We start from the raw sequence: 16,665 nt of genomic DNA on the forward strand, positions 1-16,665 counted from the left end.
CAGTCTTGAGGGAAATAAGACAGAAAGGGTTTTGTGTCAAGCTAAATCAATACCTCCTTTGAATAGCAAAAACTGCAGAGGTCTTGCACGCTCTGCCCGTTTGATAGTGTTAGCATTAATAGAGTTTGATGTATATGGTTTATGTAGCAATAATACTTTAAGGTTTGTAGTATGTTACTGATTATACCCTCCACTGCCTGTATTGCAGCAGTTGTCATAAAGCATAACCCTGTAGGCAGCAGTAAAACATTACGAAAACAATAAAATGATGCATGCATACATACAGGAAAGGCATGCGTGTTTCATGGCTCATATCACCCAGCATAGGGAGCACATTGGAACATCCATACCTTGAATGGTTTCAATCCTTAATACACTTGCCGTTCCTAATGTATTTGCATGGTGAGGCATTCCCATAAAACGCCCTGGTTTGCTCTCCAAGGTTGAGAAATGGATGAAGACCGGGCTTTATCGCCCGACATTCGATAAGGAAACAACCGCCCTTTTTTCTCTCCCTCCAACGTTCAATAAAGCTTCCATTGAGGGGAGGTGGACAGCAGACTCGCCTCTCCTTCTACCCTGAGGGGAAAGTACCTTGCGTTGAGGCTATCACTGAAAGGTCAAGCTTCTCCGAATCTCTTGGAAACTCCATTCAGGACACACTTCCCGTGCCATACTGGGCTGCGTCCAGCTATCATCTCTTTAAAAATAACATTTCCTCTACCCGGTGGGGGGATACGAGCTCCAGAGGAGTAGAGAATGTCAGAACAACGCTTTGACCTTTTGATCGGAGTGAATATAGATGGGCATCTAACACTCTGTTGATGTCAGAAATGCAACCTGTGTCTTTCGCATTAACAGTGCCCTTTCCCTCGGTCACTGCTCTGTGTGTGTCTTTCCTCAACACACCCGACTTTAACATTTAAGCATATTTATAAAGCACCTTTTCAAAAATGGGATTACAAAGTGCATTACAAAATATGTCAACACCCAGAGCAGATCCTGACATTTTGTCAAACGCCATTATGAGGGTGACATTTGTAGTTTTTAGTGAATAGTCTAGACCAGTGGTTCCCAACCTTTTTTCCCAAGAGCCCCCCCAAATGACTCCTGTTGGAAGTTGCGCCCCCCCCCACCACACACACACACACACACACACACACACACACACACACACACACACACACACACACACACACACACACACACACACACACACACACGGGGGGGGTGATTAAAGTTTAAAAGTCTCAAAAATGCCACCAGTGGTCCGCGGACCACACTTTGAGAAGCACTGGTCTAGACAACCGTTTCCCTAAAGGATGGACCTTAATTCATCCTCATCAGGTCAAAACACGTTGTGTTTTATTCTTCTTTTGTTGCTAATCAGAAACTCTTGCATGCTAACTAATGTTGTCTGATAACAAATCACCGTCGTAAAGAAAGGGGAGGCTTGATAAAACTACAAATAAAATAAAAAGACAAAAATGACGAGTTTCCTGTAAAAAGGCACTCAAACAAAACGTTTATTCTGATATATTCGCAAGCCAGGAAATGTTGGTAGTAAAACAGACCCTGAATGAATGGTGCAATGGTAATCAATTAATAATCGATTATATAGCTTCCGTTTGGTTGCGCTGGCATATAAAACTGATCATAAAGAAGCTACAATAGAAAATTGTGTTAAGTGTTTTGTACGAAATACAATAACTCCCTGAAACAATATCCTTGAGATTCACTTTATCCATTGAAATCCTTCCTGTGGCTTTGTGGAAGCTTTGTGGTTTTGCACTACAGTATGTGTGTGAATCCAAAGCCAGACTCGTACCTCCTGCAGAAAAACAAAGACAAGTGCCTCTTTCTCTGTGTCGCCTTCACTGGCTACATCCTTCCACACAGTCGTACACATGTGAGATCACACACACACACACACACACCCACACACACACACACACACACACACACACACACACACACACACACACACACACACACACACGATGAGAAGCCAGGGCAGCGTTGCCAAGTAGAGCCCGCTACCTCTTAAAAAACCTCATGTTTATGCAGACATGTTGTGTGTTTCTGGCAGGGATGGGACTTTGTTGACAAGCAGCAGCAGTGTGTAGCGAAAGTAAGAGGGAAGGCAGGGGTGAGATTATGTGAGGTAGAAGAAGAAATGAGAACATAATGAGAGGAGAGGAGCTCCATGACAGGTTGGGAGTGTTTTGAAAATAGAAAAAGGTGAAGAGGTGGGAGACAAACCATGAAGAGGGAAGCATGAGTTGCAAAAGCCAGCAGTGATGATATTGGTATGTGTGTGAGAACCAGTGGTAATGGCAAGGTGGGTAGTGTGTGTGTATTGTCCACTATGAGTTAAGATCCCAGATGGAATAGGTTCATACATCATTCTCTAATAGTGTTGGCCCTGAGTCAAATCTCTGAGATATCCCCCTTTCTCTCTCATTATGACTTAACGACTTCAGGATCTATCTCCATTTAGCTCTATTTTAGCTGGGCTGTCATAAATGTTGAGATTTACCGCGACTCCTTGACTCCCTCTGCATTAAGCAACCCAAACATGTCTCGGCCGGGCAGACAGCGGGATTAATGGTGAGATTTCAGTGGTTTCAAGCCATCAGGATGTTAATATCTTTCCCAGATCCCAACAGGAGGCTTTTCTCTTGCTGCACACACTCTACCTGTGAAGGCGGACTTCTGCAGTAAACACATGAAAATGTTCTAATATAAATGTTGATTTTGTGAGATGGTATCGGTAAAAGAGGTTATATAAAAAGCGGAGGCAGCAAAGATTTGTCTAGTGAAAGGAGCATGTCACAATATTAGAATGTTTATACTCAAAAGATGGTAACAGTGATTTATTCAGATAGTTGCTTTGGAGTGAATATGTAAGCATGCTGGAAAATAACATTTAGAAACGAATGAGAGTCAGAGAAGTTTAGCCAGGACGGGAAAAAGTATCCTTTAAGTGAAATGCAGTCATTGTGATAATTTTCTTGAACTTTAAATAACATTTTAAAGTAAACTAAGTAGGATTTGGTTCAAATTGGCCTTGCTTATAAGTAACAGTAAGTTATTCCTCATTTGAAAAGTACTTGTGTTAAACAATAGTGTGGCTCAATGTGTAGGCCAATATAAGTTAATAGTTTCTCTATTGACTGTTTTTCAATATCCTTATAACAGAGTAATCTATGTGAAAGACAATTATGAAAGTTTCCTAAACCTAAGCTAATTTTCTTTTAAATAGTTACAAATATTTGTCCAAAACCCTAAAGATATTATGTTTACCCTAAAACGAGAAAACTGAAATAATTTCTTACTGGAACATTATTGTTTCTAAAACCTTTGTATTTTGGCACAACAGCAGCTCTATTTGGGATAATAAGCTTGCCTTAATATAAATTAGAAGTAAATAGCTCATAAATGAAATGAAAAAGTTGATGTTTGTGAGTTGAAGTCATTGAGCTTTGCCAAAAATGTGTGTGTAAACCCCAGTGGGAAAACAAAACAGTGAATGAAAATATTTGTCCAAACTCTTTCCGAAGTGATGTCCTGATGCAGCACACCATTGGCCTTCAGGTCAGGGAGCATATCAGGCAATCAGAGCAAAAGTTAACAAACAAATTGACCACAGGTGACAGTTATTGGTCGAGGATCGGAGAGAGGGCTATATCTGGACCTGAGGTGAGGCCATGTGGTCGATGGAGCCGCAGTCCTAAATAAACACACGCTCGTCCCAAAATTATCCAAATAGGAACACTCATCCATCCATGCCAGAGACTTCATTAAAGTGGTCCCGCCAAAGCTCTAATTATAGCATTGCATACACACTCCTGCACAAACCCCAAACACTCATTTACACAGGGTTCGTCTTTCTCTCCCTCAGTTTGAACCAACACACCATCAGACATATACCTGGGTAAGTATAGTGCTGATGGTGCGCCTCCAAAACAGACTTGAAATAACCCCAAGGTGGAGCGGAGAGGAGTCAGCCCTGCAGTCTGATAGCAGACAGGAGAAGTCCTCTCAATAACAGCTTATTATAGCCACAGACAGTCTGGGCTTTTAAGATGTTTTAAGAGATGACCCAGGGGAGCCCGAATCACCACTTAAGAGTCCTGCTTGGAGAGGGAACGTGCATCCTTTCCCTGCTTTCCCTCCCTCTAGATATTTGGTCATCTGCAGGCAGCTCAGGATCTCCCTCTGTTTTAGTCCCTCCACTCATTTCAGTCCTTCAGTCATTCCCTCTGGGGCTCGATCTGAAGATCAGTTTTCGGGTCGCTGATGTGTTTGAAATGAGGAAATGATGGCACCTTCTTGGCTTGCTGCGGTAGTCGGTTTTTACTGCTACACATGTGGGCATACATCAAATAACTTGCCCAATGTATCCTACAGTTCCAGGTAGGCCACAGGCACCAACGTTCATCAAATATATCAAGGGAATATCTCATTTGGTATTATCAATGCCAGTAGGACGAAATCATCTGACATGAACTGAAACGGAAAGTGTTTGCACGTACAGGAGAGTAGCAGATGTTGCAATGTCCTTACTGTCGCATTGCTAGTACTTGCTGACATCCAGATTTGGCATTCGTTTAAATGTGAAAACAAACTCTGAGTAACTGTTCCCTCTATGTTAATTTGCCTGGCATGTGGATTGGACGGTCAAACCTTTTTACCAGCATCTTAACAATTATTGAACGAATCGACATTTCATTTATGAAACCATTCATCGTCCTCAAAGTTGAAACTGCTACTGACTTTGGTGATCCACTCAATTTGGTTTTATTTCCATCAGCAGGACAAAATGACCACTTATATCCTGTGAAATATCGCCTGAGCTACTTGACGAATTGACAAGACATTCATGGTTCCCAGAGGATGGATCCTACCAACTTTGGTAATCTTTTGACGCTTCTCTTAAGTGCAACAGCATTAGCGTGGACTACATTAATTGATGATGATTAACTAATTAAATTTGGTACGAAAAATCGATGGTCCCCTGAGGATACACCCTAATAACTAGCGTGGCATCATTAGGATGACATTTGCCTTTCTTAGTGACATTTCTCATCAACTATGGGATGCATTTCGATGAAATTCAGTACAGGCATTCATATCCCCTTAAGCATAAAGTGTAATATCGTTGGGGAATCGTTAACACAATTGTTTATCCAATACTATGGTTTATAACACTAAATGTAACGTTTCTTTTATGGTACTTGTGTGTAAAATAATGTGCCAGTAAAATCGAGCTACAGTTCAACTAACTGACTGCGTTTATGAGAACGAAACAGTCTACTTTAATTTACTGTTTTGGCATAATTAATTCCTGAAGGAATACATTGTACATTTTGTTGATACACTATTACTGATGTAGAGCAACTGATCTGTAAACAGCTGCCAAGATTAGTTTTTTTCAAGCCCTTGGGCATCATCTTGAGGAACAATGAATTCTCTATGACTAGTACATTCAGTCTATATGAGATGCCAATTATCTTCCATCCTTTTGTAAGTAATAACAAAGTACCAAACTCAAAGCGAACACACATCTCTGTCTCACGTCTCTAATATGCAATCAAGCAGAATGTCAGCCTCGCTTTGTGCTGACGCCCACAAGTGATAATTGCGTAAACAAAATCATTTATTCAAACAATATAAGAAAATAGATGAACGGGGATAACAAAAGAATGCAAACAGTATTAAGAAGAGGCAAACAGGGAAAATAAAAGCAGAGATGCTTCGGATTAGAGCAACGAACATTTCAACGTGTCACCGGGTCTCCAGTGGTTGTGGATGTTACAGAAGTGATTATCATACCAGTTTAAATGTGTCTGTGTTCACACATCTGGCTTCTGAACCGAGCAAGTGTAAATGGAAGTGAGGAGGGGCTGAGGAGGAGGAGGCGGTCGAGGAGCCTGAGGAGCGGCGTGAGGCTTATTGGGGCCAACAGAGGGCATTGTTATCTGTAATATCCATTCAAATGTGCCGTATCAGATGCAGAGAGTGCGCCGCTGCTCGGGGATGGAAATTAGTCTTGTTCCCCACTCAGCCCTGGTCACGGCAAGGGCAAATTCAGACAAATGAATTAACTCAGACAATACATCTGGAACGCTGGAGATACAGGGGGACGTATGAATGGCAGAAACAGGACATACTGTGTGTGGAGCGGAGAGGTCCAACATGCCCTCACTTTATTTTCTCACAGAACAACTCTCAGCATTTTATTTCTCCATGCTTCAGGGTGACTTTCACATTTCATTTTAGCTATATGTACATTTTTAAAGCTGTTTACAATTCTGAACTGCTGAAGAACTGCGGCATGTTGTTATAATAATACATTGGCGTGAGAAAAAGGCATAAAGGAATGCTTTACCCCCAACATGATCATTTGTGTGTCAAATACTCACACAGTATTATCTTGAATTATTGAAGAAAACTTTGTTCTGCTCACATGCCTCAAAGGTGAGCAAATAATCCCCAAAATATTAATAATGGCAATGAAGCAACAACAGAACACGATGGACAAATATCCAGCCTGGAAGAGCGTGAGATTGTTTATAAGGAAGTGTTTTAAATAGTAAGGTTTTAGGGGAAATGCATTTGTTTGGGAAGTAGTGGCTTGATAAATTAGACTTGGGTTATGCTGTACAAGTTGTGTGAGAGTTTGTATGTTTTGGAATAGTTTGCTGTTGTTTACTTCAATTCATTAAGACCTTTTTATTTTCAGTCCTTGTGGAGGCATTTAGAAATGGTTAGCTTATTTGAAGCCAATGCAGTAGCACTTACAATGGTTTGTCTTAGTGAAAGCTAACCGTTGCATTTCTGACTTATCTCCTGGTTGAATTCACTTATTGTAAGTTGAGCTGTCACTTCCTGAATCTTGGACATGAATCCAACCCCACAATAAAATGCAACCAAACCTGTTTGTATTGGTAATCGAGAATGCCATAAAATCAACACTACAAAAACAATACAGAAAAACAATAGCAACCAAAAAACATTAAAAAAAACGTGGTTATATAGAACTATGAAAAGTCTGCCATTTATCGTATGCACTAAATAGAATATCAGACAACAAATGAAACTGTCATTCTTCATTTAGACTCGTACCACCTTCTGCTTGAATCTGTTGAGCAGACTTTGTACAGTAGCAGAGCTCACCTTTCATCGTGAGCTCCATGTGCAGATAGGAACAAGGATAGTGCTATCTTGCTACCCCCCCCCCCGTGTTATCTCACTGAGAGACATTGTGAAGTGTAGAGGACATAAATCTTGTGTATTTACGACCTGTGCTGTAGTCAGCTATCTGTTTGCATGCCCTGCCCTCCTCTTCCTCCTCCTCTTCCTGATCTTGTCAGTGCAACGTCTAGGTGCTTTTAATACTGCTGTCACATGGGAGACGGTAGGATGGTGTTTCTCAATCAGCCGGTTATGTAACAGATTGTGATCAGAAGGAGCATTGTGAGAAGAAAAAAAAAAGGCTTGGTCATAGAAAATATCAAGTTGTGCACAAAGGAGGGAATAGGACACTGGGAAACCTAGATCCTTTTGTGTGTGGTTATCTTGCACTGCGCTTTGTCATTGTGCCGTGCCCAGTAATAGGGTGAGATTATTCATTTGGAGTTGAAAATTGTCATCTCACAACAGTCCACTCCTATTAGCCCATCCGAAGCGCTAATGTCATTTGACAGCGTATAAAATGAGAGTTCAAAAACGAAACAAAAAATAGCTAAGCGAGAATCCTGTCAGAGCTGAACAATCCCGGCTACAATTGCACAAGGCAGAGCTTGTGAGGAGCCGTTGACCCATCGACTGCTGTGATCCATGTCTGACTGACATCAATACACATTCATCCCAGCTTGTTTCACCTCAGGCTAGAGTCGGGCCGAGGGCTACAGTGGCTGGCGTGAGATCTGGACAGCCAACAAGCATCACTTTGTCTTCACACTATCACTGACATCAAACACCAGAGGAGGCGATCTGATGGACCTTTTGCTTTGTTGGGAATTAGTCACTGTTAAAGGGCCCTGAAATGTCAGCAGTCACTAAACCCTCCAAACATTTAGGGGGAAACACATCAACGCTTCCTCTACTGTATGTCTAACACAATAGACAATGGAGTGGAGCTGAATTTATTGACCGTGGAGTGAGTGACACCTTACAATACATCAGAGAGGATAACTCAGCGGACATTTTTAAAGGATTAGCTTTTTATTATCTCCTTTTAATTGGTCTTTTAAACTTTATTATTGATTTATTTGTATCTATTTATTCTATAGATTTATTAACGACATCCCCTTTAAATATAACCTTTATTATTCTCATTATTTATTACTTGTTTTCTTATTATTTTATAGGTTTAAATATTTAATTTATTCATGATAACTTATGCCTTCCTTTTATTTTACAGAGAGGGATTCTTATTTATTTGATTGTAGTTTATTTGTATTATCCCACCTTTTACCTCCTTGTGTCCCTTGAACTGTTACATTGGGCTTTTATGCCGCATGTGTGTAAAAAGGTTTTAACGTTCAACCTGAAATTAATTTCTTGTTTTGTGTTTTAATTTGTGATGTTGAGAAAGCACTTTGAGCTGCACCTGCCTGGTGTATGAAAAGTGCTATACAAATAGAGATTAATTCATATTTTATCCTGCAGTAGAACAATCACCTCCGGCTCACCGACCCCCCCCCCCCCCCCTCTACGTCTATGCTGCTGTTTTTAATTTTACCTCTATATCAGCTTCATTAACATTCACAAACTAATGTTTTGTTCCACTGGGTAAATCCCGCACATCGCCTATCTTAAGCCGCTCTCCTCTCTTTTTTCTGTATTAGAATTATAAACTAATCTAAGGAGGTAATCACAGACAGCATGATCACTTACTCCTGCATATATACGCCATACTATGTAATGCAAGCAGTTTATTACCCTGTCTCTCCTGCATATTTACAACCACCGGGAAGCATGGGTGCAGGCAGACATTATGCTGTGCCAATTAGCAGTTAAAAAAAAGTGCCTGACTGAATATTTCTTGCTTTTATGGCAGGTTATGTGCTTCGTGTGGTGGGCAGGTCAGAGGGCAACACAGCAGAAAAGAGTAAAGTCAGTTTATTTGTTCTCTTTTGGAAAGCGCAGCGCTGAAAGATGCCTTGTGGTTTTCATTTCATGCAGCCTTTAAACATTATTGAAGATGCGATTGGCGCTGAGTGGCAGCAGTGCAGGATGGAACTGGATCCTCAGACTGATGAGCGCTCTAATAGGCCTGTCTAATGTATCATCGATGGATTGACTGCCGTCTCCGAGGAGACATTTCAGAGGGATTCCAGGAGATTAATTTCAGGATTGAAAAAATAAAACCGCTTGGCTGCTGAGTGTGTAAAGTCAGGCGGAACATTGGCAGAGGCGGGAGGAGTACTCAGATCCTGTACTTAAGAAAAAGTAGAAGTACCAGAGTGTAGGAATACTCTGTTACAAGTCCTGCATTCAAAATGTTACTAAGTACAAAAGCATTGGCATATAAATATACTTAAAATAACAAAAGTAAAAGTAACCATTGTGCAGATTGGTCCATTTCAGAATAATATATATGATATGTTTTATAATGATTGATCATTAAAGTGTTCTCAAAGCTGGTAAAGGTGCAGCTAGTTTGAATGACTTTGTATACTGCAGGGTAGCTGGTGGATTACTCCAGGTGGAACTAAAGTCTGATTTAACACTTGGTTATATTTCACATCATTCATCCAAATCTGCAAAGTAACTAAAGTTGTAAAACAAATGTAGTGGAGTAGAGTACACTGTATACCTCTCAAATGTAGTGGGGTAGAAGTAAAAAGCAGCAAAAAATCGAAATACTCAAGTAAAGCCCACTCAAAATGGTACTGTAGTACAGTGCTTGAGTAAATCTACTTCGTTACTTTACACCACTGAATGTTGGCCAGTGGAAAGACGCCCTCTTCTTGCTTAGCCGGGATGTGCAGGGAGGACGAGCAGTTATCTCTCTCTCTCTCTCTCTCTCTCTCTCTCTAGCTCTCTCTCTCTCTCTCTCTCTCTCTCTCTCTCGCTCTCTCTCTCTCTCTCTCTCCTCTCTCTCTCTATCTCTCTCTCTCTCTCTCTCTCTCTCTCTCTCTCTCTCTCTCTCTCTCTCTCTCTCTCTCTCTCTCTCCGTTCAGCCAATCTGCGCACAGTGACGCTACGCAAAAGGCTGGATCTAGTCCTAGCTTCATCATCATATTTAACACACCCACCCCAGATGCACACACGCTGTAACTCCTGCCGTGCCCTACGGGAGGATCTGCTACCTGTGCAGTTTATTCCGTATCGGCTCGGGTGATAAGTCGACGTGACAGAGATATTACGCATGCTGGATCGGCGAGGTGGATGAGAGCACAGACTACTTTTGCGGGGACTTTCCCGAAGAGCATTTAAAATGTAAAGAGTTTGCACTTCCCGAACGCTTTCCCCAGCTGATCGAGGTTGGATGGTGCACACTCTACGACACGGATCCTGCTTTTGGAGTAACTTACTCTGTATTCCTTGTGAGGTATTTGGTGGAGATCTGCGCAGTATAGATGATGTGGTTTGCGCACATCCACCGTTGGTCTGAACCGACTCACCGCGTTTTACCTGGGCGCTCGCGGATGATTTTGCGCTTCTGAAATCTCCTGCGCGCACTAAAGCAGGACTCAGATGTTGAAAAAATATAAAAAGGCTGAACACTGAATCCTCTACTGAAGACGGCAAGCGAAGATGTCTCCTACCTGTTTAGTGTGTATTTCATTAGATTAGCGTCCAGTCTAATAAACATAATCAGCGATGTAGTGAGCCTGTTCATCTGCGTGCTCATAATTTGCAGTAAATATTCACATCTGCTCAAAAGGGAGACCATGAAGATGATCCTCCTGCGCAAATTCCGGGTTTTGATCCTTATGGTGTTCCTGATTGCGTGCTCCATGCACATAATGATAGACTTGTTACCAAAGCTGGAGAGGCACGGGAACAACGGCTGTTCGTGCTCCCACACGCCGAGCGAGGAGCCTCAGAACTGGGGGAAACAGGGCTGGCCTAACAAGCACACGCTGCGGATCCTCCAGGACTTCAGCAACGAGCCCAGCTCCAATGTTTCCTCCCACTCCCTGGAAAGGATCCCGGCCACAGGAGACAAAACGCAGGCTCTCAGGAGGCTGGAGCATCTCGGGCAACGCGCAGACAGAAAGAGACATTTCATCCAGGACGTAAACAAAAACATGCCGGTGAGGGGTTCAAGGTTGTCGGCTCTCTTCGACCACCCCTTATATAAAAGATCCCCGCCAACTCTGACCGACGAGGACACGCTGTTCAACGTCAACACGGACCTCAGATTTGATCCCAAAGCTGCAGAGGATCAGGCATGGTAAAAAAAAAGAAGCGTTTTAAAGTCTTATCATAATCAACTCTAATGCAAAGTTTAAATACAAATTTGGGAATGTAATCACACATTTATAGGCTTATGTTTAGTTCTGTGCAATCACAGTAATGTAATTGTGCATATGTTGCACAACACCTGTCACTGTTTACATTATGCTGCCTCCTCTAATTGGTCGTTTTGACTGAGAATTCTTGAGACGATGAGTCATCTTTTAAGCTTTTTCCCCCTCTGAATTGCTTATTTCCAAGCCATTTATTGACTTGGTAAACACAAGATTTTAAGTGGTGCTTTCTGCTGGATTGTTCTGGGGAAAACTCATAGCTGTTGTTTAAATCACCTAATATACTTTTTGACAAACACTCCTATGACAACATCATAGTTTTATGAGTCGAGGACAGCCCCAGTTTACAGAAAAAAGTCACATTCCCATTTCTCCATATCCTCTCCTCACCCAGGAATACTGAAGGCAACCAGGAGGAGTTCAGCCCAACAGGGGAGCTGGCGTCCGACTCCTACCCCAACTGGCTCCGCTTCCACATTGGGATTAACCGATACGAGCTGTACTCCAGGCACAACCCGGTCATCGACGCTCTCCTAAAGGACCTGGTCAGCCAGAAGATCACCAGCGTTGGTGAGTCATAAGAAACAGAGGGAGGAGGAGGAGGAGGAGGAGGAGGAGGAGGGTGGGGGGGGGGGGATTACTGGATGGCAAACAGCAGTTAGCAGCAGGAGGGCTTCAGTGCAGATGGAGGGTCAAAATTACACTTGACTCTGAAGACACCAAGCTGATACTGCAGAGATGAGTTTGCACTGCTTTTCAGTTGTCATGGTGTACATTTCTGGGTGTTAAGAGGTATTAAGATGATAGAATTAAGATCTTCGTTTAGGTTTTAAGCTACTAAGTATTTCAGTCTCTTGATCAAGGTCTACTGAAGGACACAGATATTGGTTTTGCTCATGGATGTGTCGTTTTGGTTATCCAGTCGCTAGGTGTGTCTGTTTGCTGCACAGAGGTCAAAGTGTAAAGATATGAGAATGTCAGCAGTGTTGTCTGTTTGACTGAATCTCAGCCTTGTTGTAATTTATATGACATTTCAGGTCAAATCTAAATATCTGTAGAGCAAAAAGTGCAGCATAGCCAATATCCATTAGTTTTCATTAGGGGACAGTGCCCACATGTTACAAACAGTTTCCAAAATGATCAGTCAACACTTAAAGGTGGGGTAGGTCATTTTGGAGAAACCAGCTCGAGTGCGCTAGAATTTAAAAATACACAGCCGGAAGAAGTCTGCTACTTCCTTACAGAGCCCCTCCTCCAACACACAGGAACGCGCACATGACCAATGAGGGAACGAGATAAGTTTGTGCACAGATGGAAGGCTGACAGGCAGGTAGGCCATCCAGCTACTTTAGCCGGGCCGGCTCAGATGATTGGTCGAGCTTTTTACAGCGCCACGGCTTCCACAGATGACTTTTTTTTATGGATTTTTTGTCAAAGCACTTCAGATATTCATTGCTATCGGGATGTTAAGAGCATTCCATGGAATATAACAAAAAGTGTATCTCGAGCCGGTTTCTCAAACTTACCTACCCCACCTTTAATGTAAATCGAAAGACAGCCAGAGGGGAACAAGTACCTCTAATGTAACAGGCACTGAACACGTGAACACATACACTATACACACACACACGAAAGTATGCATAAAGATGGAAGTCAGCTGCAGGCTATTGTACGACAATCTGATTGTGAATGTGCTCTGCCTGCTCCCTTCTCATGTCTTACAACTGGCTGAGAGAATAATACAACACCACAATCTCCTCTCATGTATCCCCACGACAACACGTCACAGCAGAATATATCAGAACACCCGGTCTCCTTGCAAATCACACAGCTACCCATCGAGGTTTGATCCGAATCAAACGCTGTGGCTTTATCGTTTGATTGACAAGTGCACGGTGAAAACAGCTCTCTGCAGAAAGCCTGCGCTGCACACAGATACCTGACAGAGCTGAATAAACCACACTGTGGCAGTTATAAGGAATGTTTTTTTTCCTATTCCAAGAGAGATTGTATTCCTATTTTTGTTCAGTGCAGCTCCCACATTCCAAGAGTGCTTGTCGACTCAAGGTCGCTCTATCTTGCGCTCAGCTTTGAAAAGTGATTGCAGATTTCAGGTTCATCTGCCAAATGACAAAACTGTTCGCCAAATACTTATCCGGGAGTTGATACGCTGTTTTTAAAACTAGCACCCCAGCGTTGTTACTCAATGAAGAATTTCCTTCCTTCATTTCTTGTTTATACTCAATTTGTTCCCCGATTTTCTCCCTCCTGCTTTCTGTCTGTCGGGCTGGGTGGATAGAGGAAGCATTTCTCAGCGTCTCTAGCCAGCTAAATACATGGTGGCTCAGTAATTATAGAGCTTTAACACAGGCCTGGGGCAGAATACCAATAGAAGCCAAAAGCAGTCGGTTATTATCTAAACTCAAGGATAGGAGTGCTCCAAAGTATTATACGCTCTAACCTCAGCAGCGTTCATCAATAAGGACATAGCGTGCAAAAGCAGCAGATATGATGTGATTACACATTATATGTAACTTTGTTGGGACGAAGGTAATCATGTTTTGTCAAATACAGTTTCCTTATTGCATTATGTTATTTGCATGGTTCATGTACACAGCTTCTGTCTGTTAGTTATATTTGCCTTTATTTAAAGTCCCTCCAAACATCCGCAGGGAAATCTCTTCGCACAGAAGCAGGTGAGGCGAGACGGACATTGATCTTTCCTCTTGTAATTTCTCTCTCTGTGAAAATGTTTCTTGTCCTCGTGATTCCCATATGTAAAAATGAATGAGAACATTGATTGAGAGGCTTGCTCTTTGGCTTTCGATCGATCAGCTGAAAAAGAGAACAGCTGCTGCTCTCCCCTTTTTTTGAGAATTTCGCTGTATTTCAGCCCTGAGAAATCCCGTCCCCAGCCCCATGAGTGCTTTTAGAGTGCATTATAACGTACAAAAAGGGAGAAAACAGGAAGGATAGACGGATGAGTAGGAACACAAAGGGACAGAGGGAGATTGAGTTGGACCCTCCGGAGAATACACAGAGAAAAGAGTAAACAGCAGAGGTACAGTGAGCGTCCTTCACCCCCTCACGCTCTCTTCCTATCAAACAAACACTGTAACATCAGCGCTACAACACACACTAAAACTCACAAACACATCTACACACAAGTGCACATACACAACAGTGTGCTTCACCAACACCGCACAGGAAATGTTTCAACCTTTGGGCGTGCTATGACATCTGAAATGTGAAATCAATGTCAGTCAATACTGCATTTAGTTAAAATAAACATAATAAATTCAAATTTGTGTATGGACATAATGTCTGTTCTTGTTACTTGTTAATCAGTTTAGATGAAGTAATGGAACCTTATGAACATACTTTTCTTTGACCGTGCTTTGCATTTTATATTTATATAAAAAAATGTTTTGGCAGCTCTTTAAATATGTACTTGTTCCAGCTTGTCAAAACAGAGAGAGATTATCATAAATTCTAATTATTATGTAAAAAAATTACTATTTAAAAAATCTCACTGGGTTGATTGAATTTCTGCTGTTCAATGTTTCTATTTCCTGACGTTGTCTAATCGTTCTTTTCACTGCGGAGATGCTTGGGAGGTTAAACAAAGCTAATAGCTACAGTACAATGACATAAAAAAAAAGGCTAAATTGATTGGGCAAAAGCTGAACACTGGTTAAAAGATTGAAGGCAGTGTGTTATAATATTCAGTTATTCATTTTGATTACAAAAAATGTATTTAGCTAACCTAAAATATCACTAGCTTTGCTAGCTTGATTCTTGAAGGTCAGCTAGGCTAACAAGCTAACACCACTGGCTCTCTAGCTTATCAAATCTGCCAATTTGTGTGTTTTAAAACTAAACTTCGGCGAGTCAATTTGGGTTAAACCACAAACTGTTAGCCCATTACTTCAGCTATTCTCTTAGGTAAAATAATGATCGTACTGTATAATAAATATGCACAGTTTGGGTGATCTATTGTTAATGGCGGTGTGGTCTGTTTCCCTTCAACAGCAATGAAGTCTGGAGGCACTCAGCTGAAGCTCATCATGACCTTCCAGAACTACGGCCAGGCTCTCTTCAAACCCATGAAGTAAGTGTCCTATCTGTTTAAATAAGACTTCCCACTATCTCCATTGTTGCTCTGGTTAAACGACGTCCTCTTTCGCTCCTCCTCCAACAGTGTCAAGTCCACTCTCTTTAAGAAAAAGCAATCTCTTTCGTATCTTGTTAAAGCTTGGGTGCCATTTCAGCGTAACACACCACCTATGCAGCCTTTTACCTGCAACGACTTCCTTTTCGCATCCCACCACCCACTCACTCCCCTCACAACATCCATCTCATTTCCTCAATCTCCTCTCTGGCTATATCAAATTGCTTTCCTTTCAGCACAACCTTGATGTTCAACTGAAGGCTGACATCATTCTGCTGTGTCAGAGCCAAAAGTTGAGCAGGCGTTTCACCTCGCATGGCTTTAAGGTGACACGGTGCATCTTTTAGTGGCCATGTTGGAAGTCCTTAGGCGCCGATTTGTTATTCATCTGATCCATTTTATGTGTTGTTATACCTATTGTCAACACCTGATTTGCATGCTCGCTTTCTACAGCTTGAATTGGTTTTAACCCAATGAAGCACAAACCCAATTTGGGAACCATGACTTTTTCCACATTGTATTGAATGTTAATTGTTTGTCTCACCCGTTTAAATGTAGCACTTTTCAGCCATATGCTAGCTTTGGGTTTTGTGAATATTGTTCGTTTGGTAGCCCTGGTCAGCCCACTTTTAGTTATTAGATCTAGTGCTGCACGATATTGAGAAACCATTCGGGTTTTTTCTCGTGTTCCTTGCTCAATTTCAGGTTGTGTTTGACAGTTTTCTTTGGTTTGTGTGCATTAAGAGCCTGCATGTCAGTCAATAGCAACAATCACTGCGTATCAAAGAACCCTTTAATCAGAGTAAATTATGTTATATTAGACAGACTTCCTTCTAGGCAAGGCAAGGCAAGGCAAGTTTATTTATATAGCACCTTTCAACACAAGGCAATTCAAAGTGCTTTACAAAAAACGAAAGACTAGATTATTAAAAGAAAATAAGACCTGAACCATGCAAGTCTTTCTTTGTTATAGAGCAGCAAAAAGTTGTGATCCCATGACTT

General features: G+C 41.7%; 1 protein-coding gene across 1 annotated transcript; it reads left to right on the forward strand.

The window, feature by feature from the left end:
* Positions 1 to 10,274: 10,274 nt before the first annotated feature.
* On the forward strand, positions 10,275 to 15,607 carry LOC117545051 (extracellular serine/threonine protein kinase FAM20C-like). Its single transcript, XM_034214701.1, has 3 exons — positions 10,275 to 11,416; positions 11,887 to 12,062; positions 15,525 to 15,607. Exons 1-3 carry the CDS (start codon positions 10,911 to 10,913, stop codon positions 15,605 to 15,607), a joined length of 765 nt encoding a protein of 254 aa, XP_034070592.1. The 5' UTR covers positions 10,275 to 10,910.
* Positions 15,608 to 16,665: the final 1,058 nt, after the last annotated feature.

The sequence above is a fragment of the Gymnodraco acuticeps genome, unplaced genomic scaffold (assembly GCF_902827175.1).
Source record: "Gymnodraco acuticeps unplaced genomic scaffold, fGymAcu1.1, whole genome shotgun sequence".
Classification (NCBI taxonomy): domain Eukaryota; kingdom Metazoa; phylum Chordata; class Actinopteri; order Perciformes; family Bathydraconidae; genus Gymnodraco; species Gymnodraco acuticeps.

Excerpts from the sequence above, each read along its gene's own strand:
- LOC117545051 (XM_034214701.1), top strand. The coding sequence starts at position 10,911 with ATGAAGATGATCCTCCTGCGCAAATTCCGGGTTTTGATCCTTATGGTG. Across the intron at positions 11,417-11,886 it reads GCTGCAGAGGATCAGGCATG|GAATACTGAAGGCAACCAGG; the intron begins GTAAAAAAAAAG and ends CTCCTCACCCAG. Across the intron at positions 12,063-15,524 it reads CCAGAAGATCACCAGCGTTG|CAATGAAGTCTGGAGGCACT; the intron begins GTGAGTCATAAG and ends TCCCTTCAACAG.